This window comes from Passer montanus, unplaced genomic scaffold (genome assembly GCF_014805655.1).
Source record: "Passer montanus isolate IOZ18808 unplaced genomic scaffold, ASM1480565v1 scaffold54, whole genome shotgun sequence".
NCBI classification, from domain to species: domain Eukaryota; kingdom Metazoa; phylum Chordata; class Aves; order Passeriformes; family Passeridae; genus Passer; species Passer montanus.
Genome location: NW_024370374.1, coordinates 4,153,946 through 4,173,115, shown reverse-complemented (window position 1 = coordinate 4,173,115; position 19,170 = coordinate 4,153,946). Strand labels below are relative to the sequence as shown.

General features: G+C 41.4%; 1 protein-coding gene across 1 annotated transcript; it reads left to right on the top strand.

Moving 5' to 3' along the window:
• The first annotated feature begins 7,590 nt into the window (after positions 1 to 7,590).
• Positions 7,591 to 12,750, top strand: FIBIN (fin bud initiation factor homolog). The gene has a single exon (XM_039724957.1). The coding sequence runs from the start codon at positions 7,700 to 7,702 to the stop codon at positions 8,321 to 8,323; it is 624 nt and encodes a 207-aa protein (XP_039580891.1). The 5' UTR covers positions 7,591 to 7,699; the 3' UTR covers positions 8,324 to 12,750.
• The last annotated feature ends 6,420 nt before the right edge of the window (positions 12,751 to 19,170 follow it).

The window sequence follows — 19,170 nt, the reverse complement described above, 5'->3', positions numbered from 1 at the left end:
GAAAAAAAACCCAAAGCAAGCAAACAAAACAAAATAATCAAACCCAAGTGTACTGGAAAAAATCCAACAAAGTCCCTTCCACACATTGTGCCGCTGATGCTATGTGAAGTAAGTGAGTTTTGCTGATCACACAGCAAGTTTGAATTGGGTACCCGAATTGCCCAGGGATCTTGGAATTCATCACAAACTGGCCTGAAGGTGAGAATTTCGGACTGTTGTCATCGGAGGAAGAAGAAAAGGTGACGTGCTGGGGAGGCCCCACCACGTAATCAGCTACCAGAGTACAAATAGTGATGCACTCTCTTCACTGGTGGTTCCTGACATACTGTAGGAATACATAAGAAATAGAAAACTTCTGTATGGAGACCTACATGGTGAGTGACAGAAGCTTTTGAGGGACAAGGTGGATCGAGTCAGGTTGCAGATCTGAAAGCTGTACAGCTGGTTTTGGATATTGCTGAGCAAAAGAAATGGCCAGCAGTTTACCTCTGTGCTGACCCATGGATGGTAGAAAATGCTCTATGGTGTTGTCTCCCTCAGGAAACAGTCATCCACAAACTTCTTCAGTGTGAGTCCATGCCACAGACAACAGTTCTTCATAAACTGCTGCAGTGTGGGTCACTATTCCATGCAGGGAGGCTGGGCTAAATGACCTTTAAAGGTCCCCTCCAACCCAAACTGTGGTGGGATAGCACATGTTTCAGCCATTTAACCCACAGAAGTTTACTCCTGGAGAGGATGGGTTGTCCTGTCCTGCCTTCCAGATACTACTTCTTTTTGAATATACCCTCTTAATTTTAATTTCAAAGAGTTGTCACAGTGTTTGCTTTGGTTTTGCTGAACCTTCTTAGAGCTCTGAATAGGGAATTGTTTAAATGCCTCCAAAGCTGCTTACTGTGAAACAGAAGCATTCTGTTACTAGAGGGAGTCTGCTTTTCTGTGTGCTTCTGTGGGTTTAGGAGATCCTTTTTGCATATTGACGCTCAGGCACCATCTATCTAATCTTGTGGGAAACCCTTCCAAATTTGTCAAGGTACTTCAGTACTGATGCCTCAGACTTCTCAGCACCCAGAAAAGACTGGGGTTCCACTGCCTAGGGAGAGCTTGCACAGCTGGCACAAACTCTGGGAGCATAAACCACAGTGGGATTAAAGAATCTGAACAAACTGATATGTGAGACCAAATATGATGTTCAGAGGCTGTGAGTGACACCCAGTGGGGCTTTTTCATCCAAGGCAACCAAGCTGGAGGAGCTGTAATATTTCCTAAGCCTAAACTAGCGCCCAAGCTTTAAAGCCAACCATAGGTCTCTGCTTCTTGACCATCAATGTGGAAGCAGGCAGGTCACATTCCTGCAGCTTTGAGAAGCACCCCATACACCATGGTTCACAGTAGGGGCAAACAACCATGCTGGGGCTCCAGGTCGAGCTGCAGAGACAAATTTCACCAGTATACATTGGAGGATCTGCAAAGCCACAAGGAAATAACCTTGAATGCTAATTCCTAAGCCATGCCATTCCAAATAAAAGTCATAAATTTTAGTAGGAGGTATAAATTCCATATTGGCATTCTGCTCCAGCCTCAAGCATGGGAGAATAACGCACTGTTCAGGCTGCTGAATGAGTGCTCTGTGTGCCCAGAGTCATTAAAAACCTGTGGAATAGTCAACCATGGCTGCACAAAAATAAATACACAGCTGACTGTAAGTAATTCCTTCACCTGCTTTTTCAAGTAGAATTTTATAAAAATGTTTGTTAAAGGGAATGTTGTATTTTTTTTAATATTTTTTTTAACACAGATTTTGGTATATTTGAATTGAAACCATATGTCTGGGTTTATGCTGCTCACATACAAAGTCTGACTAGTTTTAAGTTTAATACACTGTTAAAAACAATGAAATAAAAATCTGAGTGACTGTGTTAGGATACCAAAAGGACATTTTTCAACTCCTAAAAAATAGATCTGTGAATACAAGTGAATTTTACTATAGAAGCATGGGGTTGGGGTTATTCTTTTTATCCTACAATTGGAAAGATATGGCTGAGAGGAGATTAAACTAATTAAATCATATGATTTTTTTTACATTTTCCATCTCATCTTACTTTTATCTGCAGAGAGGATACTATTACATATATTTCAGTTTTTACCTCAGGCAGGAAGGCTAATCCTCTGTGGAGGCATGTTTAATAAAACTCCATGCATTTGGTTAGCCTAAACAGGTAGGCTCCCCCTTTAAATTCACAAGCAAAGACTTCAAAAGATTAGTGAGGAGAGGAAATTTGATGAATAACTAGTATAAACGTGTCAGGATCTAGCTTTTATTCAGGAATTCATGTCTGATCTTAATATGTAAGATTACTTATAAATCAGAAAATGCCATCCTTACAAAGATGGTAAGAATGGAAATTCTTTAGTGTGTTTAAATTGTTGGGGAATTGAGCTGAAGAACAGACCTGGTGAAATCCAGCTTTCAGACAATTTATGTTCTCAAGACCCTGCCTCAAATGACTATATTAGATCACAGGTCTACAAAACCTGAGAAACTGGTATAAATGGATTAATCCCACTGGAGATGACATCAGCATTTCCTCACCAGACTCTCCTAGATTTCTTCCAAGGCTTTTATTTCAATTCTTTGCTACCCCTGCCTGAGAAGGACATGACAGATTGTATGCTTTCTCTACTTTGTGAGACAGAGAGAGAAGGAAAAAGAAACTTTGGGGCTTTTAAAATCTTATTTTACTCCTAACAGGTTAGATGGAAGGGGAAAACGTTTTTTATGAATAATTATGAACTATGTTTCTGTAACAACTGCAAAGTATGTGTTTCCATATTCAGCCTTTTCATGCTTACAGAGAACATAAAAAATAACATAGAAAGGATTGAAAATCAAATCAACATGTTAAAAGCATGATATGCTGTCTCTGTAACAAACCACATTTACAGTAATTGGAAAATTTCTCCATGTGCTGGCCAGCAATGATGTTTTTTAAGTGTTTTCATTTCCAATGAGGAAGTGTTATTATTTCCACTTCAGGAACCTTGCCGAAGAGATGCTAGCAATATCCCTTTTGGAGTTCAGGATTTTTCATCAACAGGCTGACACTGCACTACTAAAATACCAGTACATATTTATCCTGCTTCAGCTCTCTTTTAACCTTTTCCATTCTTGGAAGCATCCAGATGCATCACATCACTTTATAAAAGCAAACTGAGCATAGCCTCAGTTTTCTGCTTTAAGCAAATGATATTTCCATAAAGTAAACCAGCACCCACTACAGAGATGGGCTGTGGTAAAATATTTTTCCATATTTTTTTGCCAAGGCCAAGGTCATTTTGGTGTTGGCTAAAGCTGAAGTAGGTTCAATATTACTTGCAAACTCTTCTGAGACAAACAGCCTGACAGACCTTTTCCATTAGTTTTATTCTTATTCAGCCTCATACCAAATCTTTCTATAGCTACTTGTGCTTTTTAAATTTGGTTTTCTGTAATGCTTATCCAAGACAGGCCAGTGCTAATGGACTTGGCTTCTGTGCCCAGATACAGACGTGGTTTCAGCCTGAAGTTGGTAAAGGAGAAAAGGGTTATCATAATCAGTTAGCTTAAATAAGCTAACATTAAAGTTGTTTTCTCTACAAATTTGTTTTTGAGATATCTGTTGGTCAGCTGTTCCACTTCTGAATTAAATATGCCTTTTTGAGAAATTCAAAATTTCAGTGAAACCCCAGACATTCTTCTGATCCTGGAATACTCAGTATGGTTTGTGCTTCAGCATACTGATTCTGAATTTCTGCTGTATTGCAAAGTTATACTGAATGAATACTAAATGCGTCATAAAAGCTTCATTTCCCAAACCTTTTTTTCACTTTACAGAATTTCTGGTATGTTCTTACGGCAATGTTCCTACAAAAACTCCTGGCATTACTCCTTCACGGACTATTTCATGCCCCCTCCCCACCCCCCCTTAATGCCCTTTGAGCATTTAGCACTGTGCCCTACAACTAGAAATTACATAGACATACTTTTTAGTCTCATTTTAAAACAAGGTTTCTTTATGTAAAGGCATAGTACAGTTCATAGCAGGAAGACAGAAGCCAGTAGTCAGAAAACATTTATACTCTGAAGCCTGTGGGGCCTTTAGGACCATATAACATATTTCTGTTCTCTGAATAAATGGCCATTTACCTCTGAAATATTCTGATGTTGCAAAGTTTACCATGATCTACAACAGAAATAGCAACTACATGTGAGCCAAAAACCAAAGATGAAGCATAGCTTGCAGAAGAAAATGTGTACAACTGAAATCGCCTGAAATCCATGCTGAGCTGTGCATTTGCCATCAGTTTATAGGCAATTTCTGGGCTGGAGGCTGATTTTGGTGCTGCATAAGCAGGCTATGCAGAGTAAATTCTACAGTTCTTTATGTTACTTTAAACTTTGTTTTAAATGTTGTTCATTTTAGCTACTGTTCAAAAACAGTGGCTTTACCACAACAGCGTATATAATGCCAAGTATTTGTAAGACAAGAGTACCAATGTGTTGCTTTACTTTTTGCTTCCCATACTTTTTCCTCATTTATACAGAAGGAACTTTTAAATGCTTGAGCAGGCATGGAGGATAAGATACTGAAGTGAACCAGTCTTTTCGCAATGCCAGGATTTAAATGAGGGCCTTCATGGGAGCATGCCGCAAGGGAGATGTTTCTTGGATGCATCCCAAAAGCTCCCCAGATATCTGATGTCATGCAGCAATCCCTATGGACTCCCAGCAGAAAATGCAACGTTCAGCAGAAAAGCAGCTCACTCCCTTTCCTGGTTTTCTGCACCCAGGTTGCTGGTATTCTTGATAAATTCCCTTCTGTCTTCCTTCTGTTTTATTGCCCTCTGAACTTCCAGCTATTGCCAGAAATTACTTTACAAAGTTCTACACTGATTTTTATTTGTGTTGTTCTTTCAGCCTTTGCTGTGGTGTGCCTGCTGCTGTTAACTGTGATGAAGATTTCAGACCCTTCACTCAAGTCTTTGTAGAGAAAGGTAATTGTTACTTTCAGTGCATGTCTTTCAGAAAAAAACCGAAAACAAACTGATTTTCATTTGTATGCACATAGTTTCATGGACAATTTAAGGGTATTCATATTAGATTTTCTCATTGCAGTCTTGAGACTTTTGTCTTTTAGGTGTGATTTGGAATTAATAATGGCTACTCATTCAGTCTTGTTCTGTCAGTGTAAGCCTTCATCTTTTCCACCATTTGATACTTTTCAGTTAAAACTTAGAATTCTGTTGCTTTGTAATCCTGACCCCTAATAGGTATTGCCTTGGATCAGGCTGTTGCGTATCTTTCATCAAGTTCCATTTTTTACCAAACCTTTGCCTCCTCAGTCACTAAGACTGCAGATCCCGAATTGCAGACTTCCTTAAAAAATAGACATTCCAAGTCTGCTTTCCATTGGGGTGAGAGACTATTTGGATATAAAATTTAAATTAAACCTGGATAATGTGTGCCCGATTGAAAACAGCAGTGGCAGGCAGCTGCAGCAGGAACAGCATATACTTCTTAGTCTCTAAATGTAAAAAAAAGACAACATATTTAGTAAGGCTAGGGGTTTTTTTACTCTCTGTGGCACTGCTGAAAGCATAACCATGCTGACAAAGCTATAGCTGGGTGATTTACAGTGCAGTACTTCCATGAGGAGACATCAAAAGGGGAGTCCACTAGAGCCCAAGTACCAGCCAAATCAGCTGACTGTCAGTAACACCACCTGGGTGGAAATGGATGGAGACAATGTACTATGATTGGCAAAGAACAGGGATCCAAACAAAACTTTAGGTGAAACAAGAGCACCCTGGGAATAGAATTGTTTCAAGAAGCCCCTGTGGGCTAACAGAGACCAAGAACAAATACCAAACAGCCTCAGCTGAATAAGCTTTAAACATTTTATAAAAAGCTCAAACACAGTACCTTAGCCTAATCCAACCTATTTATATGAGTGTTTTGTGAACTTAATTACAGACTTAAAATGTTTCCAAATGAGTGGAGTGCTTCTGTTACAATAGCTTGTCTAGCTGGGCTTCTCAACAGAAAGTCATCTGGAAAGAGAAGATGCCTAGACACTGAAAGTATTTCTCATCTTGAGGTGTTTGTGATCTCAAAAGACTCCAGAACTTCCAGAGACTACTTTAAATCAATTCAGTAAGTGAAGGCTTCAGTTACTGCTCCTGTTGTCTCTGGTTAGTTTTTTGTTGGCTGTCTGACTACTTGGTTTATTTTTTGCTTTTGTCTCTTGGTGTTAGTCTTAAGACCATGTGAGCTTATGTGAAGTGCCTCAGTAGGCTCTGCAGTCAATACCCAGGCACACTGATAGCACAGGTTACCATGGAGCATTAAAGGCCCCACAGAAGTGACAGCTTGCACTCAGTAACGATGTGTCTTACATTAAAGGGCTTGGCCTTGTAGGTAAGTTCATCACTGAGCTCCCAGGAACCTACCAGACACACGGGAATAGGTGCCTTCCCTCAAGGAACAGTAAAGAAGGGAGCAGCTTGTGGAGCTCAGTACAGTTGAAATTGAGATGAGCAGCTGGTCTCTGCAGCAGCTATTTGCTTCACATGTGCACAGAGACAGGACAGCTTGTCATTACAGAAAGAAGCTGATGTGAGGGGAAGGGGCTCTAGACTGAGTTTGAATTATAGGTGTCTAAAATTATGGCAGCCTAAGAAATGGTAGACCCAAAGGCCCCTGAGTCCCGTAAGCCTTTAATCTACAGTGCCCAGAAGAATATGAAAAAAAGCAGAGATACATCTCAAGTGTCTGGCTTATTTTCCCCAACTAAATTAACTGTAAGCGCCGTAGATATTTACCACATGCAGAAAGTGACAAGATGATTGTTCAAGTACTTACTTGCTTACTTTACAAGGCAACGTAAATATTGTTGCACGCAAATCTCCCACAAACAGCAGTAGGAGTTTCAGCTCTGGATGACTGCAGGATCCGGCATAATCTTTGTGAGGTGGTGATTTTTTCCATGAAAGAAGAAAAATTATATGAAAGGAGTTGGTAACTTTACAGACCCTTTCTTTTTGTGATCTCAGCTTGATTTAACAACTCAAAAATGGTAAAGACAAATTTCTAAGTTACATGCACGGTTCAAGTGTGCCACAGTTCTGCTACTAGATTCACCCAAAATATTGTTTCATGAAAAAGAAACACTTCTTACTAAGTCAGCTCCATAGGATGCACTGTAATGGGGTTTTCCTTGAACATATCAGATATCTTGTTTAAGAGCAAATTCTGTGTCTCATTTTCCCATCTTACCCTATCAAGGTTTATTGTTTTACACTTTATACTTGATCCTGCATCATTTTCCCATCCAAGTTTTTTATCAATGACAAACTATGTGGCCCTGAGCAACTCGGAGGAGTCCCTCTGTCCCAAGCCGTGTGTTCGAGCCGCTCTACAGGCCAGGCTGTTAGCGGAGCAGTCGTTTCTTAGGGGCAGAAGAGCGGAGCCGAGCAGCTCAGGTTTAAGGGCTTTTCTGTTGAGAAGGGAGAGGGGTGCGTGTCCCGCTCGCTGCCGTGTGACAGCCCCGCGGGGGCGGTGCTGGCGGCCCTGCGGCCGGTGCCCGGGGCCCCGGCCGGCAGCCGCGGCAGCGGAGCCCCATGCGGCACGGGCGGCCCTAGGCTGCGCCTCGGCCGCAGCATGCCGCTCCCGCTGCGCCTGGCGTGGCTGCTCGGGCTCTGCAGCCTCTGCCGCGGGTACTTCGAGGGGCCGCTGTACCCCGAGATGTCCAACGGGAGCCTGCACCACTACTTCGTCCCCGACGGGGACTACGAGGAGAACGACGACCCCGAGCGGTGCCAGCTGCTGTTCCGGGTGAGCGAGCAGCGGCGGTGCGGCGCGGCGGCGGCGGGCGGCGGGCTCAGCCTGCGCGAAGAGCTGACGGTGCTGGGGCGGCAGGTGGAGGACGCGGGCCGGGTGCTGGAGGGCATCGGCAGGAGCATCTCCTACGACCTGGACGGGGAGGAGAGCTACGGTGCCTACCTGCGCCGCGAGTCCGCCCAGATCAGCGACGCCTACTCCAGCTCGGACCGCTCGCTGAGCGAGCTGGAGGGCAAATTCCGGCAGGGCCAGGAGCAGGGCGGCCGGGAGGAGTCCCGCCTGGGCGACAGCTTCCTGGGGCTGCTGCTGCACGCCCGCGCCCTGCTCCGGGAGACCCGCCACGTCTCCAGCGGGCTGCGCGACAAGTACGACCTGCTGGCGCTCACGGTGCGCAGCCACGGCGCCCGCCTCAGCCGCCTCAAGAACGACTATCTCCGCGCCTGAGCCGCAGCCACCGAGCCCGGACCCGCCGCGGCCTCTGCAGGCACCCCCGGCCCCACCGCCGGGCCCCCGAAGGCACAGCCCTGGCGTCCGCCTGGAAGGAGCACCTCCTTGGACCAACCCCGCAGTTAGGAAGCTGGGAAAAGACATCCGAGATCATCAAGTCCAGCCTTTGACTGAATACCACCACGCCCACTAAACCATGTTAAGACGTGCCACATTTGCTCGTTTTTTGAACGCTTCCAGGGATAGTAACTCAACCAAAATACATTCTTCTTCATGGAAAAAAAACCTTATTTATTTTACCTTCTAAACAAATAGCCCAGTTCTATAAACCAAGAGGTTCGAGGTATGTTTAAGTTAATGTCCCATATTAAAAAAATCTACCCTCTGTTATATACCATCTTTGATTGCAAAGTGAAGTAAGCTTTCTGATGTCTGATTCCCTGTTTGTTTTTGTATCACCTGCTCTGCTGTGGGTCACCCGTCCTAAGTGTAGCTGAAGTGAGGTGCTGGCCAGCTCCTTCCAGACTCGTGTGTAGCAAATACTTAAATTGCTTTTGTTGTTAGTCCTTCAGGGTGACACCTCTGGCCCTCCTTTCTAATGATGTGTATTATATGTTCCTTAAATGTTGTTCCACTATGTAAAGCTGTGATTTTCATTTGTGTTTGGAAAGATGGGAACTATTCTGGCAGGATTTGTACTTCCAGCCTTGCTTATCTGTGACTCTAAGCTATCATAACCCTAAGAAGCAGCCAAAAAGGCTTATGTCAGATCCTGAGAATGCTCGTGGAGATTTTTATAGCAAAAAGAATGAGCCCTAGCGCTGATTAGAGTTTTGGATCCCAGATTTGAGAGCCAGGAGCATGTTTCTAAAGCAGACAAAAAGGTTTTGTCTGTGCAAGCACATTTGACTTCTCTTGTTGGTGACTTTGTACTTTTGCTAGCTAAGTTATTAATATAACTTTGTGGTCCTGGACAATAGCAAAAGTGCCTGGTGGGAAAGAGGGTGGGGTTTTTAGACTCATTGCTATTTAACTGACAATTTTGGGTAATGTGGCTATTAGGTTACAGATACTGCAGGCAGAATACCTGTTGGGACGAAATGAAGTTTATAGGTTGTTGTAATAAATATTTGAGAACAATGTTAAAGTACATTTTTGTTATTACTTTCCAAGACGCTCTTGATTTTAAAACATTCTGTTGAAATGTGTCTTTTCAGCAAAACATTGAAAGTTTGTAACTCCTGCCAAGTGAAATAACTTGCTTTTTAGTAAAAACAAATAAAAATTTACAGAGTCTGAGGTAATCAAGTTTCATTAAAAGCAACAATACAAAAGGCCTTGCGGGGCAGACTTTTTTGAGTTTTTAAGCCTTTTTAAGCACCCCTGGAAGAGAAGGTGATGTACTTCTGAGGTCTGTTCTTGTTAACCCTGCTCCCATTGAGTTATACTTCAGTCTGCAAACCATTCAGTGGGGTGAGGTACTCAGCAGTGCAGTGGGCCAACATAAGTCAGCTTGGACTAGAGTGCTGAAGACACCACGAAAGTTTCCTGGAGGTAGGTGCTTACAGAGCCAGAGGGCTCATTTTGCTGAAGGCAGTGAAATGTAGCCTGCTGGCAAGATACTTCAGATGTCATTTTACATTTTTTAGTCCTCAGTACCTTTAAAGATTTGCTAGAAAAAAAAAAAAGTAAACATTTTATTGGTTGACTGTGGTGGAGCCACTCAGAGTTATTTTTCTGTTCTCAAGTTAGAAACTATTTGACAAGTTCTAGCTCTTAAAAATTCATTTATTTTTGATGCTTTCCTTGCCTCTAGATGTGGATGGCACAACAGAAGAGTGAGCCGAGTCACGGATTATTGTATGCTCACTATCTTAGCAAAACATAATAGCATTCCTGGGCTGGACCAAGCTCCAGAAGTGCCTGACTGGCGTCTCCCCCAGAGATGTCATGCAGTTCCATTAGTGCCTAGAGGCTTCTTAAAGGAAGTTTAAGTCTGTGTCTTACCCACTTTGAGTCATTTGTTGTAACATGAAGTAAATAAACATCAATGTTTGTTATAACATCAAACGGTTTGTTATAACACATCAGTAAATAAACAAAAATGGCATGACCGTGCTATTTTTTAGGCATATGAGAGCAGTATTCAAATCCTAATAGAAAATAAGTAGTAGCATAAAACACAGCTTCTTGAATAGCCCTGAAGCAGCTTGACTATTCTATTTGCAGTAACAGATGTTCGGTCAAGCTGAAACTATTGCAATGCATGCAGCATACCAAAAGAGTAAATGTTTGCAGAATGCTTACTTTTCAAAGCAGGAGATGTGTGAGTATTTATAGTATAACTCATTCCAGTCAGTGCCCTGTAAATTGTCATCTAATGAAACAAGACTGTGGTACTTTACAGTCCACACTAATGTTTCACATCATATATGAATTCTTGACACTTTTTATGTTTCAGTAAAATAGAAACATTTTTCTATTTTAAATGTGGCAGAATTCTGATTTTGTTTCAGTAGCGTTGATTTTGGAAGGCTTTAAATGGTTCTTTCTAAGAGAAAATGAAGATATCTGAGTCTGGTCTATGTATAAGTTCATGCATTTAATAAGAAAGGTCAACTTTATGTGGATTTGATGAAGCTAATACAAAAAACTTTTAGGACATTTAAATCTACTAGAGTTTGATTTACTTTGATAATTTTGGCTGACCTAAGCAAAGGTATATGTTAAATATATCATTTTTGAGTCAGAGGTGATACATTAAATGGTTTTTGTAGAGCTGCCTGCAAGAACTGAGTGCTTAGTGATATTCAGCAGTTTAAGTTTTAAATTAAATTTTTTTCTTTAAAAATTATTAAAACTATATTGCAATACTCTTTACAATCTTATAAATGTCTTTCTTTTGCTTTTTATCTGATAAAACTTATTTGTTTTCGTGGTATGAAGATCCCCTGGATCTGGATCTTTATACAGCCTATTTTAAATAGTAAAGGTCTTTTTATTGTTGAAAATGTGGTAATTACTTTTAAGCAAAGAGCTTTAAAAGGATGATTGTAGCACAGTCATCCCCATTATGTCCTTAATATCCCCTATGTTATGTTAAAATACTATATTGGTACTAGATTCCTTTTCAGAATGCAGAAGGTATCTGACAGTGGGGGTTTTTTTGTAGTTTTCTGATGATTTTCAAAACATGTATTATTTAATGAGATGATCATGCTGAAGAGCAAAAGACTATTTTCGGGGGGGGGAAAAAAAGTGCTGCAGCTGGAAAAGTCATAGAGAGCTCACTCAATATTAAGTTTTTCATCAAGGGGAACAGACTGCCCAGAGAAGGTGTGGATACTCCATCCTTGAAAGTTTTCAAAGCCAGGCTAGACGGAGCCCCGAGCAACCTGGTCTAGTGGAGAGTGTCTCTACGAGATGATTTTTAAGGTCCCTTCCAACTCAAAGCATTCTAGCATTAGAGTCAAAGCAAGGCACTAAGGGACTCACCTGCACTTCTCTCCAGGTAGCTCACTTTTGAAGGCAGTGCTCTGATGTGGATATTCTCGTATCCACTGATACACACAGAACAGAAGAAGCTCAGAGCATGCACAAAACCATTAATAAAAGCTCAAGAACGAAAAGTGTACTTGCCTTGTGCCAAGTTAATGGGTAGGAATTCAGAGGAGAGTGTGCAAACTGGATTTCAAAACTGCAATTTTCAGTTTCACAGGTTGACTTACCCAGGACCATCATCACAAAGAGAAGTCAAGCGAAGCTTTCAAAACCTTGGTGAGCCTTTAAAAAACCTTACGTGTGCCGAGCCGGGGTGTATGAATTGTCTGAAGCTAAATTGTTGCTCTTATAGGTTGTCACGTACTCAGATGCAGTTTGGCAGGACGTAAACCTCATAAGCAAAAAATACACCTGGCTAGGTCACTAGAAACAACCTTATGAGCTACAGAGCTCTGGTTGTAATCTTTGTCTAGAAAATGTGTATTTTGTGGGGAAATTCTGTTGGATATGTGTATTACTGTTGATGTGGTTGCTTGTTTAGATGGTCTTCATGTTTCTTTACCAGTTTCTTGCTCATGCTTCTTGAATATCAATTTTGTGACTATTAAAGAAATTTTCAGCTAACACTGAAGTGTTATGAGTGCATTTCACAGCAACTATACCTAAAGTAAGCCTGTGGATTCAAAGTCTGTAATTTTTCTGTCTTTTAAAATGTATTTTTACTTGAAGTTCATTGGGGAAATTGTTTTTTTATTACCTGGGGTTTTCTTTTTTGGTGAGCCATTAGCAAAACGTTGTTCGATTTGAGAGTCTGCATTTCATTCCTATAATATGTGAAACTGACAAAAAAAAACCTGACTGTGCTACGTGATTCTTTAAAAAGCTGTTATTAGAACATATGTATAAAAAAAGGACTAAAACTGCCTATTTTCTTTTCTTCATTGAGTTGTCATCCTGCCTACAAGATCAATTTATAACTGAAAAGACAGAATTTAATGACTACGTCTGTAACAAGGAAAACATATGGTCTCCATAACCATTACATTTTTAATGATGTGGCTTGGACAGGGCCTTTCCTCCTTGAAAACTGCCTTACCTTGGGGAGGTACTGCTGGCAGTCTCCAGCATGCCATTAGCATTCTTTCATAAGAAAAGACAACGCCAAGAGTATCGTGTTTTCTCAGATGAAAACCTTCCTTAGACTGTGTACACCCCTTGTAGGTGCTTAGAAACTGTTTAGTAGTCATTGTTCGTGTCTAAACTCTCTTGGAGGGTCAGGGAGGAAAGTCGTTGGGGAAGGTTGGCTTAGGGAAGAGATTAATTATCCAGTGGTGTGGATGATGTGAATATTGTGAAGAGCGTGATGACCAAAAATATATATATACTTGCATCGTATTTTCCATACATATTCCACTCTGCAAATTTTTCCGTGTGACAGGAGTTACCAACATAGAGTAGTTTCAGTGTTAAAATAGAAATTTAGTATATTAATACTAACAGTTTGGTGTTATATATTTGGTATATAGTGTAAATGTTATAATTTACACTAAAAATTTGGACACACTCCAAACTGCAAGATGTATTTTTTCTGTCTACTTGTTATCTCTTCTTAAAAATACTGTGACTGTGATTTTTAGTTTAGTGCCAGGTTTTAATCCACAAAAATGAATTCAGTGGAGTTTTAGTTTCTCAGCTGGTTTTATCTAAGACCTTGTTATGGCTTTTTTGGGGTAATGATTAGGAATTATTTCCTTTACACTTTCTGTGTGGACAGCTTCTTGGTTAATGAAGAGCAGTTAATTTTTCTTAGTAGCAGGCTTTGTCCTTTCTTCATTAATATGATTTTGTTTCTAATTTAATGTAATTCATCTGAGATTTGTATTAAAGTGTAATGCACTTTTTACTTAGGATTCAAACAGAGGTACAACAAAATGCAAGCTAATTCATAATTCATAACTGGATCTGCATATAAATCAGGATGCTATTAGATTTGTGACTTTAAATAATATCTCACATACTCTCTACTTTCAGAAGAGAAAACCTAGGAAAAAAAAAGAGTGAATGAACAAGAGGCCATCTTCATCTGATCTACCAGATGTAGGTTACATGTGGTATTTAAAAGCCCAGGTTCTTTTGTTTCTTTCCACACACCACCACAATTCCTTCTCCCTCCTAGGAGCTTGAAGTGGTCTTCAGGCAATGTCTCCACTGCAGTGCTGTGCAGCCATGAAGGAAGGTGGATACAGGGGGCTCTCTGCCTTCATGGTGCTATTTGCTGTTGGCTTGTGAGGTAACAAGTCTTTTTCTGCAGACACTGGCACATGTAGGCACTCTGTGGTGATCAGGAGTGGGGCTGGGGCCGAGTCTCATCCCCAGTGGGTGCAGCACAGGTGAATGCTATTGAAGGTGAGGAGCCATGGGGTGCCCAGGGGTGCTGCCCAACCCCGCAGGGAACAGAGGGCACACAGGAGCACTGCATGTAAGATGAAGAGTATAAAAAGCTGGATTAAAGAACAAGATGGGCAGATGCCTGCAGCCTTCTGAAGAGGTATGGTATTACTCTGTTTGGGGGATGCCTAAAGCCGCCTGATACCGTATCGTGGTACTTTGTGTATCCTGGCCGTCTGGACTGTGACATATGCTGTGACACCAGAATACAAGGTGATGTAGTCTAGCCTTGCAACCAAAGGCACTAGACACGTTGTATTTAGGCAAGAGTGATACCAGGGGTGATTTCAGCCAGAAAACAAACTTTCTGACACAATTTGAAGCATTAGAAAGTAGGAATTCTTTATTCTCAGCATGCTGAACACACTCAGAAAATATCTCCCTCATTAAGTGTGTCATGAAACTTTACAAGTTATTTGTTCCACCGTGATCGTACATCTTAATTAATAAGTATATTTCCTAGCTAACACACAAACATCACTTTTTCTGGAACTAATTTGCAGGCATCTGCCTCTTACTGGGAGTCCTTTTGTGGTCCTACAGGGTTGTCTAAGGGTCTCTGGTGGTCGTACTCACTGAGTGTCCCCAGTGTTGCAGATGACCTCACCTTGAACTTCTCTCAGGGCATACACTGTTTCTTCTTTTTACATGGCTTTGCCACAAAAGCCACCGTATTCTTCATTATCTGCTTATCTACTGGTTGCCACTATGTTTAGCATCCTTTGTGTCTACTTTTACTTTCTTGTATCTATTCTGCTAATTAGTCTTTAAGCTCTATTTAACAACTTCAAGGGGAACTGAAAATATCTATTGTCTGTCAAGATGTCCAGTCCCCCCTTTTCTTGAGACTATCTCTTTTAGGCAAGTCTCAATGCTTCATTTTCCAGCACAAAGTGTTACAACAGTTATAACATTGAATCATAATACAGGCAGGTACACACACTACAATGATTACAATGACTGCCATAAAAGTGTTTTGTAGCAGTCTCCAATTTGGTAACCGTGAAGTAAGCCAATCCCACCAAGAAGAATTTTCCTCTTTGTGTCGCTCTTCTACTGCTCTTTCTGTCGAGGTGATTCCTGACTGTTGGACTTCAAACCCATCATTGATGGATGTGCTGTTTAATACTTAAACAGTATCATTTGCCACTTCTAATAATCTAGTTAACTTCTTTATATAAACTCACAGGACAAGGTAGCGCACATGGGGCATAGCATGAACCATAATCTTCTGCTTTCTGAAATCAAAGGGGTGTATTGCAGATCATGCTGCAGTCCCTGGATGGAAAATGTTCTTTTGGCCCTAACTCTTATTGTGCATTTTGCCAAAGTACCCTAATGAGAGAAATTAATATTGCTTGGAAACAGGACCAAACTCTCCTTTAAGAAGCAATTTATAGGCATTGTTTCTGCATAGACAATAGGTGCCACTCCCAGTACCAAATATCTGATTTCCTATTTTCCACTACTGCACTGCTGATGGAGTTAGGGCTTCTATACCTGATTCTTTTGTGTCCTCACTGCCATTAGGCCAGGGGCAGTCAGAGAGACTAAATGTGTTTTGCATGGTGCAGCTGAGAAAGAGGGGACTGTGTGCCTGACCATTACCTGGCACACAGATCTCGCCTAGGAAACTTGAGCACTAGTGACAAATTGAGTTGTTGTGAAATGCTTTATTGAATAGACCAGTGAAGACGTGCTGGGTGGCCTCTGTGCAGAACTTAACCCAGAATACTCTTACCATTCCACTCATGCATACCAGAAAAAATCCTCCTGAAAGGAGAAGCTTCTGGTCTGGTGCTGTGTGTAGGGAAGAAAAACTAGACTTGTTTTCTCCCATCTTATCTTAGTAGCCTCCTGCAAGTGGCCCATGTGCAACCCCTCCTCCACATGCATTTTGCATGACCAAGTTACCTATGACCAGATGAACAAATACCAGTTAAGTAACATTTGTAATAGCAAGACAATGAACACACCTCAGTGTCCTGCCACAAAAAAAAAAAAATTCTATTACCACTAGTGTATTAGGAGTCTCTTAGAAGTAAGTTTAGATTTCTTAATTATATGATAAAATAGGAGCTGTCTAGAAGCCCTTTAAATCTGGCAAGCTTCACATAGGGCTTCAGACTTAGTGATGAATCTTCCCTTTGAGACATTCAGAAAATAGAGGTTTAATATATTTTCCAGTCCCTTGTTTTGGCATTTTGAAAAAAAATATTTATAGAATATCTATATACAAAATCTAGGTAGCTAGAACTGCCTTGCTAAAGAAGAGCCTTTGCTTAGGTTAAATGCTAAGCATGTGAATAACAATACAATTATTTGGCAATCCACTTACACAAAATGAGAAATTTGTGTACAAAAGTAGCGTGTGGACTACTGGATAGATGAATGTAGTGAGAGTATGAAATACATTATGGAGAAACTTTGAAATTAAATACTTAGGGGTTTAATATGTATATCCAGACCTTTGGATTTTTCCTGCTTCCCCTATTTAGTAAGCTGGAGGAGCTTCCTGATGGCCTTAAACATCTAAAGCAAGTTCTGGTTCTCATGGTCTTTTCTTGAGCAGATAGCTACAGGAGTGCCTGCTAGATTTAGTACACAGAGACAAGCATCCCTGTCGCCAAAGGAACTGGGTGGTTGGTTCTGGGAAGAGTGCTTTGTTCTACAATTCCTTACACATTGAAAGATAAGTGGAATAATTTGGTCTGACCATTTCTGTTGCTCAGGTGCCTCAGTTCATGTGGATGTGAGGATCATGCCTTGTGCTGGACAATTCAGCATTGTCCAGGGGTCAAGCAATGTGACTCATTACTGTCAGGTAAACTGCTAACCTTGAACAGAGAACTATCCAGAAATGAGGTAGCAAAAGTTTGTGGCATGTTGATTTATTTTTTTTTTTAACCCTAAAGCATAACACAGCTTTTCAGCCATACATAATAAAACTTCATCCAAAAAATCTCAGAAGGACACTGCAGCCAGTCTTGCAATATTTTTACAGTTCAAAAGAAATTGCAGTATGGTAGAAATACACACACACATATATATGTGTATATATATAGACATATGTGTATTTATATTCACATTTGTAGAAAAGAAAATCTATTTAATCTAGATATAAACACAGTTTTGGATAAAAGGTGTTTAAGTCTGTATGCACAAAACTAGCTGTGCTGCATTGCAGGTGAGGATTAGTAATTACTGGGTTCCAGTGGGACTGCTATCCATAAACACAAGAAAGAAAAAAACCACAGTATTCTGCTTTGCTATATTCAATCAAATGAAATAAAAACAAACGGAGACCCAAGGGTCCTGTGTGGCCTAGTTCTAAACTGCAGCAAAGGAAAAATATTGAAAAACCATCTGATAACTCCAGAAGGCCTTTGTGAGTGAAAATACTGAAGCCCAGGACATTTTTTTTGTGCACAAAGACAGCTGGTGAGACTTTTGTCCTGGTAGCATCAATATGTTGCCCTCTAGCTTAAGAACAAAAAGAGAAGATTCTTAATAAATATGCACTATTTGGCATTGATTAAGTCATTAAAATATGTACGTAATGACTTACTGATTCAGGGAGCATCCCCTGAATTTTTCTGAATAAGAAAAAACATTAGACCAGAGCTTTTCTAATTCTAGGATCTGGATAGACCATCGTTCTGCAGTACAGTATGCAGCTGGCTTTAAATAAAAGAGTGTATCTATAGAAAATGGTCTGGCTGTGAAAGGAGAGAGGAACTCTCACAGAACTCGGTTGCTGTTGCTGTTTACAAAGCTTTTCCTTGCAGGGAGGTGGATTCTGCGTTTTCTATTCCACAGTATCCACAGCAGGGGTTATGGTGTAGGTACTTTCATGCTTTAGGTTTTGAACATGGTTAGTAGTAGCTCTGGCTTTTGGTTTGTGGAATTGGTTTTGGTGTGTCTTTCTGTGAGAGACTGAAATGTTATGGCTAAGGGCTCAAACATTGTTATGAAGGACTTGTTGCCCTTTCTGGCAAAACTGCATAATGAAACTGTGACCACCAAAGCCCACCCCTTCCTGAATATGCCTCCCGATTGGAACTTTGGATTGGGGAGTTAAGCGGCCTAAGGGAGCATGAGATAACAGTGACACTATTGTCCAGTTATGTCAGGGCCAGGGAGAAGTAAACAAGGCCTGGAAAGAAGAAGGTATCCACAAGAAAGCCAGACCCAGTCCTGAAAATGTGCTCTGGCTGTGTTCAGGGTGGGGGAGGCTGTAGCCCCCAGACTCATGTGCTGGGGCCGGGTTTGCACACACCCTTACCCCAGCCACGGGCAGAGGAGGGTTCAGGGCTGTTGCACCATCTCTGGTCAGAGGGTGTAGCAACGAAAGACAGCCAAGATGATGGATCAGATTGAAGGGATTTTTGAATAGCTGTGTCTGAGTATACCCTCTGTAAGCAACATATAATGACTGTTCCTGAAGTCTAGGTAGTTGGAAGGTAAGAGAGAATCATTGTAACACTGTCCTTTTGCTGTACTTACTTCTTCAGTAATAAGCTGCTCTTGGTGGTGTTTTAGGAGCCCGGGATGGAGTTCCCTGAAGAATCGTGTTTCCTGGGCTGTTGGGGTCCACTCTGGCTACCTATGGACCCTTGCCCACACGATACTTCATAGACGATGGTAAAAGATTAGAGAAGCGCTCTCCTCCACGTGGGAAACGTTGTCCTTTATTCCAAGACACACATCAGGTGGGCAAACCCATGGGATAAAAGAGAGCGTTCCCTGCTGGCAGGGAGCATTTATATCCCCTGGGATGGGGACAGAGGGAGAGGTCCACAGCCAACGGGACGCCAGCAAGGAGTGACGAGGGGAGGGGTAACCCAGGGGAGAGACCACCAGGTGGTACCGGGATAGGTGAGGGAAAGAGCATG

Bases quoted from the DNA above. Each gene is read 5' to 3' on its own strand.
- FIBIN (XM_039724957.1), top strand. From the start codon at position 7,700: ATGCCGCTCCCGCTGCGCCTGGCGTGGCTGCTCGGGCTCTGCAGCCTC.